This window comes from Lupinus angustifolius, chromosome LG20 (genome assembly GCF_001865875.1).
Source record: "Lupinus angustifolius cultivar Tanjil chromosome LG20, LupAngTanjil_v1.0, whole genome shotgun sequence".
Lineage (NCBI taxonomy): Eukaryota > Viridiplantae > Streptophyta > Magnoliopsida > Fabales > Fabaceae > Lupinus > Lupinus angustifolius.
In genome coordinates this window covers 2,974,373-2,998,061 of record NC_032028.1, presented here as the reverse complement: position 1 = coordinate 2,998,061, position 23,689 = coordinate 2,974,373, and the positions used below count along the sequence as shown (strand labels likewise).

General features: G+C 34.5%; 5 protein-coding genes across 6 annotated transcripts; all 5 read left to right on the top strand.

Annotated features, from left to right (window-relative positions):
• On the top strand, positions 316 to 3,600 carry LOC109336775 (ELL-associated factor 1). Its single transcript, XM_019573585.1, has 5 exons — positions 316 to 545; positions 659 to 802; positions 898 to 1,259; positions 2,344 to 2,395; positions 3,005 to 3,600. The coding sequence occupies exons 2-5, from the start codon at positions 685 to 687 to the stop codon at positions 3,424 to 3,426; spliced, it is 954 nt and encodes a 317-aa protein (XP_019429130.1). The 5' UTR covers positions 316 to 545; positions 659 to 684; the 3' UTR covers positions 3,427 to 3,600.
• On the top strand, positions 7,221 to 11,065 carry LOC109336671 (beta-glucuronosyltransferase GlcAT14A-like). The gene is made up of 4 exons (XM_019573406.1): positions 7,221 to 7,993; positions 9,889 to 9,964; positions 10,058 to 10,173; positions 10,274 to 11,065. Exons 1-4 carry the CDS (start codon positions 7,510 to 7,512, stop codon positions 10,786 to 10,788), a joined length of 1,191 nt encoding a protein of 396 aa, XP_019428951.1. The 5' UTR covers positions 7,221 to 7,509; the 3' UTR covers positions 10,789 to 11,065.
• LOC109335634 (OTU domain-containing protein DDB_G0284757-like) lies at positions 12,525 to 13,565 on the top strand. Its single transcript, XM_019571790.1, has one exon. It carries the CDS (start codon positions 12,847 to 12,849, stop codon positions 13,441 to 13,443), a length of 597 nt encoding a protein of 198 aa, XP_019427335.1. The 5' UTR covers positions 12,525 to 12,846; the 3' UTR covers positions 13,444 to 13,565.
• LOC109334997 (pentatricopeptide repeat-containing protein At1g71060, mitochondrial) lies at positions 13,987 to 16,049 on the top strand. Its single transcript, XM_019571017.1, has 2 exons — positions 13,987 to 15,677; positions 15,730 to 16,049. The coding sequence occupies exon 1, from the start codon at positions 14,070 to 14,072 to the stop codon at positions 15,627 to 15,629; it is 1,560 nt and encodes a 519-aa protein (XP_019426562.1). The 5' UTR covers positions 13,987 to 14,069; the 3' UTR covers positions 15,630 to 15,677; positions 15,730 to 16,049.
• On the top strand, positions 17,065 to 21,035 carry LOC109336011 (probable splicing factor 3A subunit 1). 2 transcript variants are annotated; one of them, XM_019572334.1, is made up of 4 exons: positions 17,065 to 17,196; positions 17,578 to 19,811; positions 20,383 to 20,678; positions 20,844 to 21,035. In XM_019572334.1, exons 2-3 carry the CDS (start codon positions 17,661 to 17,663, stop codon positions 20,650 to 20,652), a joined length of 2,421 nt encoding a protein of 806 aa, XP_019427879.1. In that variant the 5' UTR covers positions 17,065 to 17,196; positions 17,578 to 17,660; the 3' UTR covers positions 20,653 to 20,678; positions 20,844 to 21,035. The 2 variants fall into 2 exon arrangements, with proteins under 2 accessions (XP_019427879.1, XP_019427878.1); XM_019572333.1 differs by lacking the exon at positions 20,844 to 21,035 and having other exon boundaries at positions 20,383 to 20,808.

The following is a 23,689-nucleotide window of genomic DNA, read 5'->3' as shown; positions in this document are numbered from 1 at the left end:
CATCAACCTGACTAACTTGTTAGTGTAGGTTCATTGGTGATATATCTTTATTTTTTATCGAATAATAATTATAACTTTGAGTTTTTATTATTTATAAATTAACTGTAATTAAACCTTCTTTGAGGTTTATTTACTTAAAATTAATTTCGGGCATGGTTTAACATTAAAAATAGATTAGTTAAATTTAATTTATAAAATAAGTAAATCTATTTGGTTGACATAAATTGAAAAAAAGATATATATGCATATTTAATTATAATTCGCAGTCTTCTTACAGTGCGTAGTTATTACTACAGTCTACTTTGAATTTAAAAAACTAATATACAATTTGAAATCCAAAATTGAGTTTAGGGCTGAATCTTCTTCTTCACTCTCCAGTGTTGAATCCATTTGCGATCTACACTCTTCCACCAATTGAATTGAAAGTTGAAACCCTGAACTCGTGATGTGATTTCTTCCCTATCAATAGTTTCGATCCCATTCTCTTAATGAAGGAGAAGAATTATCTCTATATTCTTGATACACACTTCTATCTTCTGTGTTAGGTTAGTTCTGCATCATTTCTCTGTTTAATTCTGATTCAACTTGTTGCAATTTTAGTTTTAAACATTCTTAACTAATTAAATTAGTTTATTTTATATGAATTCAACAAAAACAGGTTCCTGAACATTTATTGTTTCCACGATGGCCAACAAATCTAAAGAAGAGCCCAAAACTGCTCCTGATTCTGGTCGGTGGTATGATCTCAGCCTAGGACCTTCGTTCAAAGATGAATCCTCTAGTAAATACTGCACTTTACGATGTAAGTCAGTTATTGAATGAAAAAAAAAACATTCTGTTTTGTTTTATTTTTGTCTATTTTGAGTTTTAATATTTGAAGTGTTGAATTTTGTGTAGATGAATTTAAGCCGGCTTCGGTCGATAAGACGAAGTCAGCATGGATGCACAAGACCAAAGAGAGTAGAGTTTCTGTGGAATTCCAGAACAACCAAATAGGAAAACCCAAGGTGGTATTTGAGGGGAATAGTGAGGAATACAGAGAAAATGATGCGGTTTTGTTCTTTGATGGTACTACACTTCGGTTGGAGCGGCTTCATAGTGCTGTAAAGCAATTGAGGCACCTTCGAATGCCTGGTGAATCTGCTGCCGCTGCATCTGTGGTTGCTCCATGTGGGCCAACATCAGATCCCCGGTCATCCCCTGTTGGGAAGTCTGCGAAACCAGCACCTATAGCCAGGAGCTTGTTTCAGGCTGTGCCGGTAATTGCTCACTAACTATCTAAGCATAATTGTTAGTTAAGTAGTTGAGTCCCTTTGATCATGAAAATATACACAGTTGGAGACTTCCCATTATAATTATGGTTTATCTCCCCAATATATTGGGGTTTTTGCTGTTTCTTTTATGGAAGCTAAAAAGTGGTTATATGTTGTAACGACAAGGGATGGGTCTAGAAAACTTCAAAGTAAGGGGACATATAAATTCAATGGATAGTTTTGGCAAGGTATATCCTATAACAAAATATTACATGTATATGGCTAATTTTACAAATTATTATGCTGAGGGAGGGGCCAGCGCCCAATGCTCACACTGCTTGGGTCCATTCCTATGTGGTAGTTTGTGGATGAATATCCTCTTGTTGTCATTATAGGTATATCATAGATCATATTAACCTATTGGAGAGGTGCAATAGAAATATGATTTAAACTTTATTTTAAATTTGTTTTTGTCGAATAATACCTCACTCTTGGGTACCAAAATTCACCTAAGAATCGAGGTCTTTTATTTCCTTTTGTTACCTTTCGGTACCATGAATGAAGTTCAAAAGGCAAGGAACATAGTAAAGATTCAGTGGGCGCTTCTGGGCCAGCTTCTATTAGTTAGGTCTTGTTACGATAGTTGATTAGTCTAGCATACTATAAATATGGAGATAGAGAATGTAAAATGGGTATCATTTGTATTGGAAGGGAAAGGGAAGTTAGGGAGAGTTCTAGGTCTCTAGAATATCTGGAGTAGAGAGGAAGAGAGTTCTGTAATATATAGTGCTGTACTTCTTGTTACAGACCAGTTTTCATATCGATAAACACATATTTTCCATTCATTCTGGTCCAGGTCTTACAGAAACCTTAATTTATATTTTTTAGTTTGGTGTATGTGGGTTAGTGATTGAAGCATAAAAACCCTTCAAATCTATTTTCCAAGGTTTTGAGCATATTTTTTCCTTTTGGTTTGAGTCATTGCTTCTTAGGTAATGGAAGGAAAGTAAATAGTTTCATCGCTTTTACATTTTCTTATCTGTTTTCTTTCCCTAGTACCTTTAATAATATATTCATCGATCCTACACAGGTTGAGGTGGAGCGTATTGATATTGGTGAACCTGAGAATCGTAGTATGCACGGTATGTTCAGAAGGTGTCTATAATTGCATATTTTGACTTTGTGTTGAATTAAATTTATTTTCTTGTGGAATAGTTAAATAACATGAGAGATATGGTTAACAAGGTATGAGTTTTGTACTCTTGTGTTACATTCTCATTTTTTGTTCTTTATTTTCGTTTGCATTTATTTTTGTCCACATGTAACCTTTTCCTCCAGTTAGGGGAAGGGAGGATGTCATAAGCTTTATATCTTTATCAATATGATTTGGTAGCGTACTGCTGGATATAGATATGAATAAGTTTTTATCTTTGAGATTCAATCCAAGAAAAAAGTCAACTGATATTACATTCTGTTAGGAGTTATTTATTATATCAATTACTATGTAATTTTCTTCTATGCATACTTTCCAACCTGATGATTTTGCATTGCCCTTGCTGCTTGCTATAACTTTCCTCTGTCTTCTACAATTGTATGCCTATGCACACAAACAGTTTTTTGCTGGATATTTGCTTTGTTGTGACTGCTAATTTAGGAAGTGGGTTTTCACAATTGATGAAATGGTTTTTAGTGGCTTTACTATGTATGTAGCTGTCTGAGATTAATATGATGTTTTACTTATCATATGACAGGCATCAAATCCGATTCTAAGATGCCATCTGATCAACCAATTGAACCACCCATTATTTCTGCTACCTCACCAGGTGCCGAAAATGACGTTGAGGAACATGAAGATATAGATCTTATTGACATTCTCGGTAGTGTAACACCTGAGGATGACCATAATGCTGAGGACAAAGATAATGTTGGATTTGACATAAATGTTCCACTCACGGATGACGAGATCGCTGATGTGGATGATAGTGGTGATGAGGTGGACAAAGGACCCAATGCTGCAGAAGCTCTCAGAGCCCAAGTGAATGCAGAGGGAAGGGAGGAGCAGACGTCTACTTCTAGCAGTAGCAGTGGGACTGGAAGTAGTGAAAGCAGTAGTGGCACTGGAAGCAGCAGTGATAGTGAAGCCAGTGATGAAGATTCTGTAACCTCAATCTAATATTCTAGAACTGTGAGGTTTCTTCTTTTCCTTTTTTACTTTATTATTTTTGCAAATAGTCCAATATATAGAGCAAGTCTGTATTATTAAGCCGGTGACACTATTTTTTACTCTCAAGTGATTATCTACACTATTTACCTATGAAACAAAAATTGATTTTAATTTTTTTATGAGTGACTAATGAGGAATTTGAATAGATGTTGAGTGTCAATCGCAATGGCCCTTGTTAAGCCTGGCTTAGATGAATGCAATAAGCAATCCTGACTACGGTATAATGAGTGTGAAGATAGTATCATATATTTGATGCGTCTGTATAAAACGTCTTCAAAATTTGATTTCCCAACTTTTCAGGGTGGGAAATTTGGTAGTTGGAAGTTAAACCGTTTAGCAATGTGAAAAGTTGGCTAGTGTTTTGGAATCTGGATTCTTTCAGGTTGTTAAACTTAAACAATAGGAGAGGGTTTTCAAACCATCAGTACGAGTTTCTGCACATGAAAAAATATTTGTATGTTTCTGCATATTTAATATTATTTTTAAGCAAAATGTTCTTGTGACAAGGAAAAAATGTTGTAGGGAAATTGAGTTGCAAATGTTGTGGGGAAATTGAGTTGTCATTATTGCCAAATAAAACCAATTTCGAGTATAACATTTTTTTTGGGGGTTAATTTCAAGGTTCCATTCTAGGACCTAACTTTATTGATGAAAGTTGAGATCTTTATAGGTGGATGTTGAAAAGATTTAAAAGCAGTATAACAATAAGTTCCAGAATACAAATCATTTATGTCAATAATTTTATCTCTTTATTCACAACCAATCAAATATTACTATATGTAATGTTGTTAACTTATAAAATAATTTAATATTTATTTAATACATATTTCTCAAAATCCTATTAGTTATAATGAATTGGGCATAGAAGAATGATATAAAAGATTTCAATTCTAAGGTTGAGTTATATGTAATGATATGGGGGGAAATTTATGGGTGAAAGAAATTTACTTTGATGGTCTTTGTTAAACAATTTTTTATAGGCATCTTATCAAACAAGGACATCCCAAATGTACATACAAAATAATATATAATACTATGTTCCAACTTTATTGATTAGTTTGAATGCATAAAGAAAATAATATTAAAATAGAAGGTAAATGGAGAAAAAAGACATTGAATAAAAAATACAATTTTCCTTTTTATTGTTTGGATGGAGGGAAAAAAAGGAAAGAAAAAACATGTGAAGTTTTTTTTCATAGGAGAATTTGGAACAAAGATCATTTGTCTCTAAAAATTTTCGTCCTCATATCTCAAGCCAATCATATTCTACCAAATCACATAAAAATGTTATTTATATATTTTTTAATTTTCTTTTTAAGTATGTGTCAAATTTCCATTTGATTGGGACACAATGGAACACAAAAAAGTGGGACAGTTGATCCCATTTAAAAATTTGTATGAAAATTTAGTAGGATAATATTTAATTTTTTTTATAAAATATAATATTTGAAATGACTTTTTTTATGCGTGTAAGTCTTATATGAGCACCATCCCAATTTTTCTTTTCTCCCCTAATACTCTTCAAGGTAAACAATCGAAAATTAGCATTCGCCCAATTTTTTAATCCTGAAGTTACTTTCCTCTTAGTTTCACTTTCACCCTAGCCAAATAGAATAAAATGTTGAAGTGAATCAATTAAATTTGTTTGGTTAGGTTGTTTGATTCAGAACCAATTAAAAATGGACATTTGACACGTCAGGCGCTTGACCAATAGACCCAATGTTAATATTTTTGTATGCTTCATTATACACTGTGTCTGGACACTGAAAATTTGATATGGTATTCATTCTTCTGAGCCACGACCATAATTTATTAATAAACATCAATACCAAAATATCATGGCATCAGCTTTAAAAAATATCATTATATTTTACGTCATCCATGACTCTTCTCAAATATAATATTCAAAATATATTACATATGGGGATTACAAGTTTACAACCACTCTAATTTGAAGAAAATGGCATAAACATGGTCACGTGTTTTGTTTACCTTAAATACAATTAGTCAGATGAAGTACAAACGCAAGATTGAAAAGAGTACCGTCCCGTATCAGTCATGACAAAGACCAAAGCGTTCAACAATCAACACCCCACCATTTTCTTAATAACCGAAAATTAATATTTTAATACAACCAGTAAAATTTTATTTTATGGAATTACTTTGTTTTAAATGGGATTTTGAGTCAGTGCTGTCTTCAAATGGAAAGACTCACCTTAGTGCAACATATGTTTGGTTTATTATTTGAATATGGATCAAATAAATACATAAACAGGGTAACAAATCATGGTTTGAACGAACTTTTCATCCAACTCTAAACTTGTACTTTTATTATAGATGTCTTTCACTTTTTCTCGATTTTGCCTGGTGTCATGTCTAGTTGCACTTGTCTTGTTTTATTTTTGTTTAAAATGTTGTAGATTAGGTTGGTGTTTTGTGTAGTTTTTTGTTGTAAGTATTGTTATTTCTTAATAAAAAATTTGCTTATCAAGAAAAAAACTTTTTTATTTTACCATCTAAACTTTATTCTTACGTCTCATCATTTTCTGTTTATAAAAATGTTGTTAAAAAATAATCATTTAATTATATCTCAAAATTACAATTAGATAACTAACTATTTTGATAGGAAGGGTACATGTAGGATATTTTTTATCACAGTTTTAATTTATAATTTAATTATTACATTTAATGAGTATACGTACACATGTTTTTATAATGTCAAAATGCATTAATTATCACTGATATGGTTAGTTTCCTTAAGCGGGTTTATTTATTAAGAATATAATAACAATAGTCTTTCCTATTATGAACACGATTTTATTCTATTATTACAGTATATTACTTCGACCTTCAGAACATAGCCGCTCAAGAAATTTATCTCTCACGTCCTAAACAAGTGTACAGCAGAACCTCACGCGCTTTACGTGATGTGGGAAAAAAAACATCTTCTGACACTTCTTTGACCCCAAAAATATGTTGAAATTCACCGACAATAGAAAGCACTATAATGAAATCATATTTCACAACTTTTCACACTTCTTTTTTAGTAAAGAATTAGAGATATTATCTTATCCTTTGAATAAAGAACTAATCTCTTTTAGGGTGTTAGAGTATAAGGTTGTTCCTCCCAATAAATATTGTTTCTGGAATCGAACCCTTCATTTTTATCATATTGGAAATTTAACAGATCTTACAAAACTACATCAATGTTTTGTTGGTCAATAATAAATGACACTTCTATGCCATAGTTTTATTTTTTCAATTCTAGCTTCTGAAAAAATAAATCTAAAATTTGACATGAATCAATAACAACAATAATGAAGTTGAGGAAGAGAAAAAGAAAGGAAGTAATCTATGATCTTCATCTCCTTCTTAATTAACTTCTAACTATCAATCTAATCTGGAAATACAAATTGTAGCCCCTCTAAACCAATCACACTTTTCATCATAAGGATTCTAAAAAAATTGGTAGTTTATGATATGATTTTCTTGTTATTTTTACACAATTCAGTAATTTATGTATCAAAGTCGTTCAATTTCTATATCCAACAACATTCCAACCCAATTAGTGAAACTAAAGGCTTGATTTATTATTTTCCATAATCACTTAAGAGTATATTTTGAAATACAGTGGGTGCAAATCAATAGGCCTCAAGACTTTTATTCATAAATAAATTATTAATAGATTTTAAAAAGTTAACCTTGTCCACCAAAACGTATGGCCAAAACCAAAAAGAGTATCAATTCAAACCCAACATAGCATATATTTGATTAGATATAGGTTATAAACCTACAATGTAACACATCAAGGTTGAGTTAGTTTGGTAACTAACACATCAATCATCACCAACCAAAGAAGAAAAGCCAAGATCTTCAATGACCCATTAACCAAAATAGTTTCAAAACCTAGACTTTGGCCACACCCACCTCTCAAAATCACACCTTTCACCAGAACAAGCCATAACCGTATGCTATAATACCAATCCCACAACAATATTCACTCCTTCTATTATCATTATCATTATTATTACTATGAGAGCTGAAAAGAAATGGCTTTTGAAGCTATTCACTGCAGCATTTCTATCCCTAATCCTATTGTTATTCTCTTCTTTCTCTGTTTTTAATTCCCAAAAAACTTTTCCAGCTTTTGTTCAACACTGTTCTCAGAACCCTCCTTCTTTTGCATACTTCATTTCCGGTGGAAACAAAGATAAAGATCGGATCTTGCGGTTGTTGCTGGCAATTTATCATCCTAGGAATAGATACCTTCTTCATCTTGGGAAAGATGCTAGGGATGAAGAGAGACAGGCCTTGGCTACTGCTGTGAGGTCGGTACCGGCGATTCGGGCTTTCGGGAACGTTGATGTGGTTGGAAAGGCTGATTGGGTTACTTATTTGGGGTCCTCTAATGTTGCCATTACTCTAAGAGCTGCTGCAATTATGCTTAAATTGGATAATTGTTGGAATTGGTTTATCACTTTGAGTGCACGTGATTACCCACTCATCACTCAGGATGGTATGTTATGAATTTCTTATTTATGTTTGGTTTTTGGATTTGTTATTTGTAATGTGAATTTGACTTTGGAATTTGGATGATTGTATATGAAAAATTGGTGTGGTATTAATTGGAAACTTGATTTCTCTGGGAACTAGTATTCAGATCAATTTACTAATAAATAAAAATGTAACAAAATTGAAATCAACCAGCTTGGTTTTTTTCAACATTATGAAATTGGTTTGTTCTATACTTTTATAATATGATTGTGAATTTGTCTTCGGGTGGTTCGAGCATTATGGTCCTGAAGCTCAAGTTTACTTTTGAGTGATACTAAAATGTCTTCAGGTTATAAGATTTTTCTTGGTTACTGTGGTTAAATTGGAGTGATGCTTCTCCATGTATTGCTTTGAATTCCAACTTGTGTTTCTATATAAATTTACAATTTACTGTGAGCTGACCATGATTTAGGCTATAGTTTGAAGTTGCATAGGACACTAAAGTGAAAAGAGAAGTTATAGAGCTGACTAGTTGTCCACACATAAAACATGCGTGGCTACAATCAGGAGGTGAAGGCAAGATGAAATTAGAGAGGGGGCCCAAATCAATTGTACTGTGCATGTTTGACAAATTGTTTTGGTATTGCAAATTATTTTCCATATGGATGAGATTGGTTTTTATCTATAGTTGTTGTTTATGCCTTAGATGGTTGAATATTTGAGTATCTTCACTAATCGCCAACATCTGATAAGGGAACAAGTCAAAATCTTCTGATTGTGTGGCAATTTCTGTGATTTTTCATATTTGTCCATGATTTGAAAAGATTAAATACTGATCTAATAAGATTGAAGGTATGGGCTTCAGATTGGAGGGAATTTGTAATCATCATTACGAAGTGGGTTTCCAAGGTCAAATGAAGTTTCTAGTGGTCAATTAGTAGGTTGCCTGATTGGTACGGTGACTAGAGGATGTAATTTAGCATGCTCAAGTGTCGCAATAGTTTTTCAGTCCGAAAAGTTACAATAAATAGCAAAGCTGTCATTTATATGCTGGTGAGCAAAGTGGGAAAAATTTCCATTTGTTTCTCTCTGATATACATCTGCTTCTGGGTACTGATAGTAGTACGTACCACTCTTATGGAAAATCATAGACATCATTTCATTTCTTGGAATGTCGATCTTACGAAGGTTAAGATATGTCTTTTAAAGGGAACTTGGCCAAGGCAAGCAGTAACAAAAGAAAAAAGAAATTAACAGTGACATGATTTCAAAAAACCATATTAGGAGTATGCTGAATGAGCAATTGCACAAAAAGTTATAGGCGAGGTGATGAAATGCTCATGTTCTGAAATATGAGTAGTTTGTTATGCACAAAAAGTTGTTTGAAGAATTTACATTCTTCTCTGATGTCTGAATTTCGTTCTGATATGCCCTCAATGGTTGAGGTTATTAGGGCATTCAACCTCAGCCAGGCTGCTTTTACTTGAATCTCTGTTTTACACTTATCAATCTCCTAAGGCATTTGGAGTTTTGCAAGTTAACCCCCAGAACCCAGCTGGGCCGTTGGGGCATGCGGCCACATTCTATTTTGCATTGACTTTCCTTGTTCTGAATTGGCGCTGTTGATTAAAAAAGTTTCAGTGTTCCTTGGATGCTATTAGAGCTGGGTGTCTATATTGATTTTGCTCTATATTATTTTTGGTGCAGTACAAGAACATTTACTGTCATTATATTATTTTATTTCGTTATAGGCGAGGTGATGAAATGCTCATGTTGTTCTGAACTTGTCTCACTGAATTGTGCTTGTTTCTTAAGGTCATAAGATTTCTGAATCATATTCTCATATCTCAGATTTATGTTTAACTTCTTTCCAGATTATATCTAACTCACTGATGTATATTCCGTTATCTTTATCAGATCTATTCCACGTATTCTCTTCAGTTAGGAGAGATCTCAATTTCATTGATCATACCAGTAACCTTGGATGGAAAGAGTACGAAAACTACTGTGAATTCTTCTAGCTACTTTGTCGCACTTATTCAGTTAGTCCTAGATCGTTTATTAGTGTATTTATTTTCCCATGCAGGGGTGATAGATTTCAGCCTATTGTAGTTGACCCAGGGCTATATTTAGCAAGGAGAAGTCAAATTTTTCAAGCTACACAGAAGCGGCCAACACCTGATGCATTCCGACTCTTTACAGGCAAATCTTTTCTCTTTTGCTTTCTGTGCAACACAATCTATGCCTAAGAGGTTTCTTTCTTTCGTTCTTTTGTATGTTGAATGTTTTCCTTTGCATGCAGGTTCGCCGTGGGTGGTCTTGAGCCGACCCTTCCTGGAGTTCTGCATTTTCGGTTGGGATAATTTACCTAGAATTCTACTGATGTATTTTACAAATATCAAGTTGCCTCAGGAAGGCTACTTTCACTCAGTCATTTGCAATGCACCAGAGTTTAAGAACACAACAGTAAATGGCGACTTACGATTTATGACATGGGACAATCCTCCAAAGATGGAACCACTCTTTCTTAACTCATCTGTTTATAATCAGATGGCAGGAAGCGGGGCAGCTTTTGCGAGGCAGTTTGAAGTCGATAACTATGTGCTGGACATGATTGATGATAAGATCCTTCGACGCGGTCGTAACCGAGCTACTCCGGGGGCATGGTGCACCGGGAGATGGAGCTGGTGGATGGATCCATGTTCCTGGTGGGGTGATGTAAACATTGTGAAGCCAGGTCCTCAGGCTAAGAAGCTTGAAGGGTCTATTTCTAGCCTTGTTGATGACTTAAAATCACAGACCAATCAATGCCAGTGAATATAGACTCTAGAATAGAAACATTATAGCAAGTTGTGCAGTGTATTTTTGCACATATTCATCGATCAGTGGAAGTTGCCATTTACTGAATACACATTCTTTGGTCACCAAAAGTGTAATTTGAATCTTTTTGAGGAGAGTGTTTATATCAATATATCAGAGTTGGAGTTTGAGAAGTAGGGAATATAGTTTTGGGCTGTATTTTTTTTGGATGCATAATATTTGTGGTAAATCCCTCAAAAGTTTCAATCATAATACTTTGTTATTATTTAATTTATATTTGAATTTTGATTTGACACATGTCATCATCAGATCAAATTTAAATTCAAACTTTTGGACTTTTTGTTTTTGTTATTTTTTGCATGGCTATATATTTTCTAATCATTTCAGTTTTTTCTTCTTAGTGGTAATTTTATTCTTATGCACATTCTCATTTTAGGATTGCATTGTTATTTTTTAGTTTGGTTTTTTCATTCTTCATCCTTTTTCCACACGCAAAAGATAAAGACATGTATATGATTTTTCCTCTTTCTTCGTCTTCTTATTTTACTAATTTTCATTATTGTGTTAAGAATTTAAGATTTGCTTTTTGTTTTTACCATTCTTCACCCTTCTTTATTCATTCTCTAAACTAAGGGTAGAAATATGTATAGGATTTTCCTCATGTCTTTGTTCTTCTTATTTTATTACTAATTTTCATTATTATTATTTTTGGATTCACGATTTTATTCATTTTTTATGCTAATAATCACCGTCAAGGTTAATATACTCTTTCTTCATCCTTCTTTGTCAGCATATAATATATTTTTCCAATTTTGAGGATTGAGATCTCATTGTTAAAAAAAACGAACATACAAAAAGGTTTGCAAAAATATTACTTAAAATGTATTTGTTACTTTTTGAATAACCTTCAAGTCAAGTTTAAAAAGGTTTGCAAAAATATTACTTAAAATGTATTTGTTACTTTTTGAATAACCTTGAAGTCAAGTTTTTCTTTGAAAGAAAAGGGAAGTGTTTTTTTTCTTTTTTTAGTATTGTCTTGGTTTTTCTTATTTATCCTTTTCTTCCTTTTCTATTATTATTTTTTGTTTATAATCATATTATTCTCATATAATACTTGACCATCCTTTTCCACTATGGAAAATGTATTCTCCTACTTTTGAGAATTGGGAAGATGTTACTATTTACACTTCCAAAACACATTAAATTTTTGTAAACTAAATGCTAAAATTAATTAATATATTTGGTTATCAATTATTATTATATTATTAATAATAATATCATTTAACATTCAAAAACAATATTTTATGAATGTCTTACCATTTATATTTTAAAATTACTATTATGAAGCTACATGTGATATGCAATATTCTATTATTCAAATTAAGTATTTATTTATTATTAATACTACCGTTTTGATTCTATGAACACTATTTTTTTAATGAACTTTTTAGGAACAATATTTTTACTTCATTTTTTACTATATTTATTGTCATGTTTTACATTTACTACCGATTTTGATAATTGAGTCTACATATTTCTTCCCCACTTCTAATCTTATATATATTTTATCTTTACCATTTAAAAGTACATAAAGATAAGAAACATCCCAAAAGATTGATAAATATCCAATGTTTTGATTTGAAAAAATAAGCTAAGATAAGAAACCTCACAACACGCTTCAATTAAACTAAAACGCGCATAACATGGGTACGCGTTAAAAGATAGATAGCCTTTATATATCGCTTTTCCATATAGGTGCTTGCCAGTTGCCACTTCTCATCTTCAAACGTTCATCCTAAATCACCTTCATCTTCCCTTCCTTCTCACGCCTTCATTAACCTCAAGCTTTGTCTATCATAGTCCAACATGATCAGTCGTATAAGGTTTCACTAGATCACCGTATTTCTGAAAATAATACTTCTTGGAGGGCCGAGACAATCACACATCTCAAAAAACGATTAGTATTTCATTTATTAGTAATACAAAAAATAGTACAACATGATCACAGTTTTAGCATCGAGAGGAGCATAATAAATTTTTGGTGTTAGGTTTGTCATGTTTATAAGAGGACAAAGTATGACGATGAATGGAACTCAAGATACCGCAAAGGAGGAGAATGACCACATGATTGCTGTTATGTTATCACAAGAGTATGCCAAATTCGATGGCACATTTGGTAGTTACAATTCCAACCCCAACACGATTTATCAATCTCGTCTTCTTGAGACATTGAACACTCATGGCCTATGTGAAGTTAAAGTACCTGGCGATGGAAATTGTCAATTCAGTGCACTCTCTCAACAAATATATGGGTCTACTAAACACCACATGCGTGTCCGAGACAAGATTATGAAACACCTAAGGCACCAAAAGCCTTTGTATGAGTCTTATGTTACCACAGATTACAAAATTTATTGCAAGAGAATGAAGAGATGTGGAGAATGGGGAGACCATGTTACATTACAAGCAGCTGCTGATAAATATGAAGCCAAGATATGTGTCTTGACATCATCCACAAATAATTCTGTCATTGAAATCATGCCACAACAGCAAACACCAAACCATGAATTTTGGTTGAGCTTCTCTGGTATTCATTACAATTCTTTGCATCCTATTCAACATAAACCAAGGAGGAAGTTTTGGTTGTTTTAAGAATGGTGCAGAAGGTTTAGGAGAGATTGATTATAATTCATTCTTATGATTCTTTTATTGTAGTATAAGGCATTATTTAAAATATTTTGGTGTTGTTTTACATGTTCTTTATTTTTTCCTACTACCAAGAGTATTTCTTTTATTTTTTAGTAAGAAATTAATTTATTTTAGGGTTCATAACTGTCTTCCTAACAAATGTCGTTCACTGAAATCGAACCTTTGACGTTGATGATCCAATCCATTATTGATATATTTTCTTTAGTTCATATGTTATTTTGTTTGGTGAAAAAAAAAATGATTTTATGTTTTCTTTGTTTAGTTCATACAAAAAATATATACCTTAAACTCTTCCCACACTTTTGATCATCATTTAAAAAGAAATTTAGCTCCACATAGAGTGATAGGATCACAACTTCAAGAGTTACTTAAATTCATGAGGTGATCAATGTGCATCTTGTGATGTATTCTACATTTTAATATTCTCTTCACCCAAAACTTAATAACAATTTTTTTTATACTAATGTGTATGTGTATTGGTAAATCATCCATATAGGTTAAATAAGGATGGAATACATATGAGAAATTCCTATCAATATTTTCCTCCTGAAAAATAAAGTTTAAGATCAATGGCTTTCACACGACCATTCAAGAGATTTACCAACTCACTCCTTAACTTCCCCAATCTTCTGAGAAGAACCCTTTCATCTTCACCAACTTCAAATTTGAACCATCACTACTCTACACCCACCAACCATCTCATCCAAAACCACACACCAATCATTCAACCACAACCACTCTCTGAACCCAACAACACAGTTAATGCCTTAACCGCTGAATCAATCTGTAAGATCTTATCCAACACTCGTGACTCCAACATTGACCTTTCTCTCGGTAGCGGCGTTCCACTGGAGGTGTCGCCGGAGCTGGTGGTTGAGGTCTTGAAGAAGCTGAGCAACGCGGGTGTTCTCGCTCTCTCTTTCTTCCGTTGGGCTGAGAAGCAAAATGGGTTCAAGTACACTACAGAGTGCTTTAACGCTTTGATTGAGGCACTTGGTAAGATTAGACAGTTCAAGATGATTTGGGTTTTGGTCAATGACATGAAGCGAAGAAAGTTGCTCTCTAGGGACACTTTTGCATTGATTTCGCGGCGTTACGCGAGAGCTAGGAAGGTTAAAGAAGCAGTGGAGACGTTTGAGAAGATGGAAAAGTATGGGATGAAACCTGAAGTGTTTGATTTCAATAAATTGCTTGATGTTCTATGCAAATCCAAGTCTGTTGAAAAGGCACAAGAGCTGTTTGATAAAATGAGGGACAGAAAGTTAGTGCCTGATTTAAAGTCATATACTATTATGTTAGAAGGGTGGGGCCAGCAGCAGAGTTTGTTGAAGTTGAATGAGGTTTGTAGAGAAATGAAGAGTGAGGGTTTTGAGCCTGATGTTGTTGCATATGGCATTATTATTAATGCATATTGTAAGGTTAAGAAATATGATGAGGCCATTGGATTCTATCATGAGATGGAAGCAAAGAAAATGAGGCCTAGTCCACACATATATTGTACTTTGATCAATGGCTTGGGTTCTGATAAGAGATTGAATGAAGCTCTTGAGTTCTTTCAAAAATCGAAGGATGCTGGTTTTGCACCTGAAGCACCAACTTACAATGCTGTTGTTGGGGCTTATTGCTCTTTAATGAAGATGGATGATGCATATAGGATGGTTGATGAGATGAAAAAATGTGGGATAGGTCCAAATTCTCGAACATATGACATAATATTACATCACCTGATAAAGGCTCAGAGAAGTGAAGAAGCTTACTCAGTTTTCCAGAGAATGAGTTGTAGTGAGTTCGGGTGTGAGCCAAGTGTCAGCACGTATGAGATCATGGTGAGGATGTTTTGTAACGAAGACCGGTTGGATATGGCAATGGCGGTTTGGGATGAGATGAAAGGCAAGGGAATTCTTCCTGGAATGCATATGTTCTCCACGTTAATTAGCGCATTGTGCCATGAAAGTAAGTTAGACGAAGCTTGTAGATACTTTCAACAGATGTTGGATGTGGGTATTCGACCCACTGCTCAGATTTTTAGTACCTTTAAGCAAGCTCTAATTGATGATGGGAAGGAGAATACTGCTATAAATTTTGCTCTGAAAATTGATAAACTGAGGAAAACTCCATTAGTTGCTTGAAACAGTCATATATATCCCAAAGGTAATTCTCATGGGATAGTGGTATACTTGAGGACTTGAGGTCAACAGATTCATCTGCATGAGCTATCTCAGTGATCCATTGACTGTTTATGAGGAGGCATATTTATTGGCCAAAACAACTTTAGTGGGCATTTTAACTCTTCCTATAACCTATGAGAAAGAAGAGGTTAGTCCTGTGGGTGAGGGAAGTGATGCTAACATGGTTGAATGCATGTGTTGCATTCTCTCACATTTGGACCCTCAAGCTGCATCCATCATGATGAAATTCTTCTGTTGAATTCTACCAAGCCATATTTTCTAGGATCTTGTATGTCTCTCCAGACGCATCAACTCTTTCTTAATAAACGGTTTAAGTATTGATGGGTAAAACTAAAGTTGTGTACGTTGTTAACTTGTTATTACTTTTATTTATTTTGTTTTAATTTATCTTTTGATATTTAGAACTTGGTTAAGTATGGGGTGGTCCTTAATGATGTGTCATTCATGTTTTGGACCAATCACATATTGCAATATAAATAAAAGACAATTTTTAAAACAAAATAACATTCGTTAGCTTAGAACAAAGAATAAAACATCATTCAAAACACATGATATATGTCCTTGAGTCTCATGGGCCAAGGAATGCCTCTACCATTAGCGGGCATGTAAGTTAATTTTTTACACCTACAATATATACAATTGTGACTTGAAAAAATATTTAATTATTCCACCTTTAATCTAGATATATTTTTTATCCCACCACACATTTAAGTGATATATTTGGATTCCTGACCTGAACTCCAATTTCTTATAAGTAGTGTTGTAAAAATTAGTTCATGTTAGCCAGTTTAACAGGTGAATCGATCACAATACTTGTATAATATAATAATTATATCAGTCATATAATCATATCGGTCAAAATTGGTAATACCGGTTAGTTTTAATTGAACCCTATCAGTCATACCGACGGTTTTTATTTAAAATTAAATTTTTAATAGAAATAGAAAAATTATTGGTTTTTTATTGATTTTTCAACTATAATGTTAATATATTATATATATACATCTAATTTTTCCGTTATGCACTTTAATTAGTGAATCATCGGTTGAACCACTATATCTGTACTCTAACTCATTTCATGGCTGACACGATATTAATAACATTGGAAATAAGTTAAAAGAAATTCAACAACGAGTCTTTGGTCTAGTGATGTCAGATTTTAATAATTATTAGATATTGTATTAGGCCAAATGATAAAGATTCGATTTATAGAACTATATTTGCTGGGAGAATCAATAATGTATCTTAGATGAGATCAATTCCTTACTCATAAGATTTGGATATACCCTTGACCCAGTTTTTTTATAAAAAAACTCTTATGAGAAGTACACAAATTTGGATCTTTAGGCCCATCCTCTAACGTTTGGACCCAGCCAATAAACCCAGGACTAATTCATACCGTTCCATCGATAATAAGCGCAGCCCCGATTTCTACTTACGCCACCCTCTCTCTAACCGTGGAGGAGCATTTGTTGAAGATCCCTAACCTTTCTTTCCTTCATTCCCAGTAAGCTCTTTGCTTCTCCCCAATTCGTTTTTCTCTGTTTCTGTTTGTTGCATATTAATTTATTTTCTCACTTCTTCATTTGGTCACCAGAAGAGTCTTCTAAATAAGAAAATTTTGTGTGTCCGTGCTTACGATCTCTAGATTTGAACTTCTGAAATAATGAGAATGAATCTTCTTTATGCGGGGTTTTACGTCTTTTTGGGGATTTTTTTTCGTGAATTTTGGGGTTTACATATAAATACAAGTGAATCATATTTTCATATTTTAATTTATATTATATTTTGATGTGTTTTTAATCTCACTTAAAAGCATGATTTTATGTGATTTTTTGGTCATTCACTGAGCCTTCAAGTTTAATTGATATCATTTTCCTTTTTGCAGGGGATTTAGTTAGCAAGAGGCTTCATTCGAGTTCTCTATTATATGAATACCTGAACGTTTGAAGTGTTTTTGGAAATTACACAATGCTGGGTTCGTTGCCGATACTGCCTCTCCCTGCCCCTCCTCTCGATGGGAACTTGGGTCCTCTTCCCGAGTCTCAAGTGACTGATGAGGAGATGATTGAGAACTCTTCCAATGAGGAGCAGAACAAATCAGATTCAGTGCTTGCAGTAGTTGCTACCCACACTAGAACTATTGGAATTATCCATCCACCTCCTGACATCAGAACCATTGTTGATAAAACCTCACAGTTTGTGGCGAAAAATGGTCCAGAGTTTGAAAAGAGGATTGTTGCAAACAACACAGGCAATGCGAAGTTTAATTTCTTGAGCGCGTCGGATCCCTACCATGCATATTATCAGCACAGGTTGGCTGAGTTTCGGTCTCAGAATCAGTCTTCTGGTGGGCAACCCACAGACTCAGCTGTTCCTGAATTAGCCCCATCTGCAACTGCCCCTGACAGCAATGACACAACAGCAGCAGCAGCAGCAGAAAAGCCTGATATTTCTGCCCAGTTCAAACCTGTGAGGAAAGTGCTTGAACCCCCTGAAGCTGAGCAGTATACAGTTCGGCTTCCTGAAGGAATTACCGGAGAAGAGCTGGATATTATTAAGCTCACAGCACAGTTTGTTGCTCGAAATGGTAAATCCTTTTTGACAGGATTGACAAGTAGGGAAGTTAATAACCCCCAGTTCCATTTCTTGAAACCAACACACAGCATGTTTACCTTTTTTACTTCTCTTGCGGACGCATATTCTAAGGTTTTGATGCCTCCAAAGGGTTTGACAGAGAAGCTGAAGAAGAGTGTCCCTGACATGACTACTGTGCTTGAAAGGTGTGTGAATAGGCTGGAATGGGAGCGTTCGCAAGAGCAAGCTAGGCAAAAGGCTGAGGATGAGATAGAGCAGGAAAGGGTACAAATGGCTATGATCGATTGGCATGATTTTGTAGTGGTTGAAACAATAGACTTTGCTGATGATGAGGATGAAGAGTTACCTCCTCCTATGACCATTGAGGAGGTTATAAGGAGAAGCAAGGTGACAGCCATGGAAGAAGATATCGTTGAACCAGGAAAGGAAGTTGAAATGGAAATGGATGAGGAAGAGGCCCAGCTTGTTGAAGAGGGCATGAGAGCAGCTAGTTTGGAAGACAATGATGATGAAGGGAAGAATGAAGTCAGGGTTACTGAGGATCCTGAACCACCAATGAGGATTGTGAAGAATTGGAAGAGGCCAGAGGATAGGATTCCTGCAGAAAGAGATCCAACCAAATTTGTTGTTTCTCCAATCACTGGTGAGCTAATTCCCATTAGTGAAATGTCAGAACATATGCGTATTTCTCTCATCGATCCCAAGTACAAAGAACAAAAAGAAAGGATGTTTGCTAAAATCCGAGAGACAACACTTGCTCAGGATGATGAAATCTCAAGAAATATTGTTGGACTTGCTCGAACCCGTCCTGATATCTTTGGCACCACTGAAGAAGAGGTCTCAAATGCTGTCAAGGCAGAGATTGAGAAAAATGACGAGCCACCTAAACAGGTTATATGGGATGGTCACACTGGCAGTATTGGCCGTACTGCAAACCAAGCTTTGTCACAAAATATTGGTGAGGATCAAAATGATGCTTCTAATAATGAAGCGATGAACCTTCCTGGTCCTGCTGCACCTCCTCCTAGACCTGGAATGCCTTCTATTCGTCCTCTTCCACCTCCACCTGGACTAGCATTGAATCTTCCTCGCGTTCCTCTCAATGCAGTCCAGTATTCTGCTCCTAACAGTGGTGGCTTTCAAATCCCTCAACCTAGACCTCCAGTCATGCCCATGATGCAATCTGTTCGGCCACCTCCACCTCCAATGCAAATGAGTTCTGGACAGCATATGGGTGGTCAACCACAACTAATGCATCCACCATATCCTATGAATAGCCAAGGAATTCCTATTCCTCCACCACCGGGATCCCAGTTCACACCTATGCCTGTTCCCCGACCTTATGTCTCTGGTCCACCATCAGGAATGCCAATGATGCATCCACCACCATTGCCTCAAGGAGTGCCACCGCCACCACCACCTGATGAAGCTCCTCCACCACTCCCAGAGGAACCAGAACCAAAGAGGCAGAAGCATGATGATTCCACTCTGATCCCTGAAGATCAATTTCTTGCCCAACATCCGGTATGGACTATGGACTTAACAATTACATCTCTGTTATATATTTATATATTTTAGGTAGCATTATATATACCATCAACTTGGTAATTTAGGATCTAGTGTCTGTTTGTAGGCTTATTATGTTGACATGAAATTTGGGAATTAATGCTTTGAGTACTTGCTGAGTTTTATTCTTGACCTTCTGCTAACCTCTTTGTGCTGTTTGGTAGAGGAAAATTTCTTGTCTTTTTCCTCCAATAAGATATTTTTTATACACACTACTCCAACGATTTAGGCTGTTAATACTTTTTGCCATGTGCCATTTTAGTCCTTGGTGCATTTTCTGGTATCATGTAATTTGTTATGAAAAAATTAAGCCAACTTGCCAGTTATGATTCTCGATTTCTTATATTTTGATGCTATTGTTCTTGTAGTATCTTTTCAGTTCAGGTTCAATCGAATGTGAAATTTTCTTATTTATTTTTGTAGTGCTGCCTTGCAGATCTGAATAGTATGGTATTGGCTGGGTTGACTACTGTAACCATGAGTGTTGGCTATGTTTATTCTTACTGGTATTTTGTTTGCTTCATTCCAGGGACCTGTTCGCATTAGTGTATCTGTTCCTAATGTTGATGAAGGAAATCTCAAAGGACAAGTTCTGGAAATTATAGTGCAGTCTGTTTCTGAAACTGTTGGCAGTCTGAAGGAAAAAATTGCTGGAGAGATCCAGCTCCCAGCTAACAAGCAGAAATTGAGTGGAAAACCGGGCTTTCTCAAGGATAATATGTCACTTGCCTATTACAATTTCAGTGGAGGAGAAACACTGACCCTAACCTTAAGAGAGCGTGGTGGTAGAAAGAGATGAGCGTATTACTTGCATAGCCATTCAAGGTGTTGTGAACTTTGCCCCACAGTGAGGCATATGGATTCCTATACTATTGATAGACTGTTGCTATCTTCATGAATTTTATGTTGAATGCTTTCTGTCTATTTTATTCTGTGGTTTCTTTTGAAGTTTTTATTGTTGTCTTAAAAACTGATGTTAATTCTCAAATACAGATTTTGGCACCTTGGCGCTTGTCCATTGAGGGAAATGGGAAGTAGTGGAATTCCTTTGTCTAATCTGTTCAACTCAAATTATTTACGTTACTGATTATTGTTCTCTTTTGGCATTTCAGTTGATTTGTTCCGAAATTACTGATTTGTTTTTATATGAAGCTCCTTTGCTGTTGGTGGGACCACTTTACATTTTTTTGGTTTTCATATTTTGTTCATTCATGCTTGCAATTTTCATCATGAAGTAGTGATTTAGGGTTTTCTGTCTTATTTTCTCCTGCTAGTGTTTAGGTTGTCTTATGTTTATTGGGACATGTTCCAACAAGAGTACAGTTGGATTGCTTAGAAGGCCTTTTCAGTTGCAATGCATATGAACCTGCAACTGGTGCATCTTGTTTGGGGTTTAGTTAAGAGGTTATTTTATTTGGTTGTTACTTACCCTTAACTTAGATAATTACAAAAAGTGGTTGGGATGGTTGTTGTTTTTTGATTATGCTGTTTTGTCATAACAGAAATTCTACTTGGACTAATGGGAAAGGGCTGTGAAGCTTAGCCTGATGTGTATTTGAATGAGAAGAGGCAGGTAGTATGGTCTAAAATCTTCTCTGCGCTATAATAATCATTATGCTGGGATCTTTTGTTTTTTATTCTTTAAAGTTTTGTTCTGATGGCAGCTTGTGCCTGCTAATTTATTGCAGAATGGAGAAGGTTTGGTATTTTAAGAAGACATGATTCATGTCTTCATTTTTGTTAGGATACCGTATGAAAAAATCAGTTTAAGACTCCTTGTTTATCTTGGTTAAGAATATCTGGTTATGTTTAAAATTAAATCCTCTTCACTTATCCCTATTGAGGGTATGTTGGGCCTCTGCGAATTTCACAACATCAATGCTGAAACACGTCTTCCATCTTTCTAAAAGTATTATTCTTCGTTGGAAATTAAATTTTATATCATTCTAACAATAATAATAATAATGATAAGAATATAACTAAAAATAAATATTCAGTATTGTCTAAAATTTTACAACACCCATTAAATAACACAATTTGTTGGAGAGAAAAAAACACTCCCAAAGGAACTAACAGAGGGATGAGGGAGTATATTGTTCTCAGATCCCAACTACGGTTGTTTGGACTTCTCATTCCAAAATTTTCAAATAATCGATTTCCCTGTAGAAGAAAATGTAATTTCATATATAATATGTGCATTTGTTCATTTAAAATGAATTATTGAATCAAATGCTGCAATAGTGGCATCTTCAAACCAAAACATAAACCAACAAAATGTTCGTCTAGTTGTGCAAGACATGCTAGAGATTCTCAGGATGATCAAAAGGTCAAATGTTTGATTTTGGGAGTGACATTTGTTGATAATGATAGTCATGTACCGGAAAGAGGATTAGTTTCTTACCTAAAAATGTTATGGGATACTCTTAGTAGTATAAAAAAAACCAAAACTAAAAGGTGAGGCATCTTTTTTGCTCACTCTTCTAGTTCTTTCTGCAATGAAAATTCTTCATTCGAAATCTGTAACGAAAGGCCAATTTTTTTTTTGGGTGGGTTGGAGATATGGGACACCTATCTTATGAACATCGAGTTAACAGCGTAAATACAAATCTTGATAACAATTTATTAAAATAATTAATGCACGGTGGAATTAAAATTTAGTGATACCATATAATTTTATAAGAGTGAGGTAAATAACTTCAATGAATGGCTTATCCAGAAAATTATGAACTATATCTTAGCGAACCACAAAAAATATTAGATTGATAGATACTGTTACATGGGTGCCATCAAAGTACCAATACTTGTTCCTAGGCAATTGACACACGTATATAACTGGATCATGACACATGGATAAATAATGGAGGTAAACAAAAAGGAAACTTAGCAAGAACCATGGAATTCAATGGATTGAGGCCATAAGAGAGTGATGACAACCAAATAAGATGGATATGCATATCGGAATTGCATGATTGCTTTCATTTCTTTCTCTCACCTAATATGTGTATGCATATGTTTGAATAATGGGCGGACCCATCTAATTATGTTTAACATGAATGGATTTTGCCAGCTTTAAATCTTGGTGTGATTTTTATTTTTAATAATAACATGACATATTTGGAAATTTTCATTTGAATTGGCTTTGGCATTTTCTCAATTTGTTTCAAGTCCCTAAATAGAATGAGTAAGATTGTGTTTGTCAATTCGTTTCATGGTTTTGTTTTACAGCATTAGACCATATATATATATTATATCAGGTGCAGAACATCACATACACCCTATCACATGGTATGATTGTCAACCTTGCATCTGTTTTCCCAATAAATTGTGAGAATTATCTAGAGACTCGACACTAGAGCCAAGCCCACCAAAGAATCAAATCAGTTTTAACCACTCAGGTTTCATATGCAGTATCAAATTTAACATTTTGGGTTGTGATGATTTTATATTATTACAGAATGGTGACAATTAAAACTCACAAAGCGCCTAAGCAAAGTGGAAAATAGCAAACCCAGTGATTCATTAGATGAAGTTTATTGCCAAGTGTGGGATAAGGTGGCAGAGGTTAATGTAGATTAATCAAAAGATGTGCAATTGTAAATTATATTAATCACAAGAAAGAATTTAGTTGCTCATATTATCTCCATAAATGATACTTATGCATACCAAAAAAGAAAATCTTGCTGGAATTTGTAGCTTTCGGTTTCCCTCTTAAATTGACCAAGTGATATGATTGAACTCTCAATTCATGAAAGCCACTATATATCAATTTGGATATACATTCAAGATATGCATGCTTTTCTGTAGTTTCCCACTATGGACATAGCAACATTGACAAT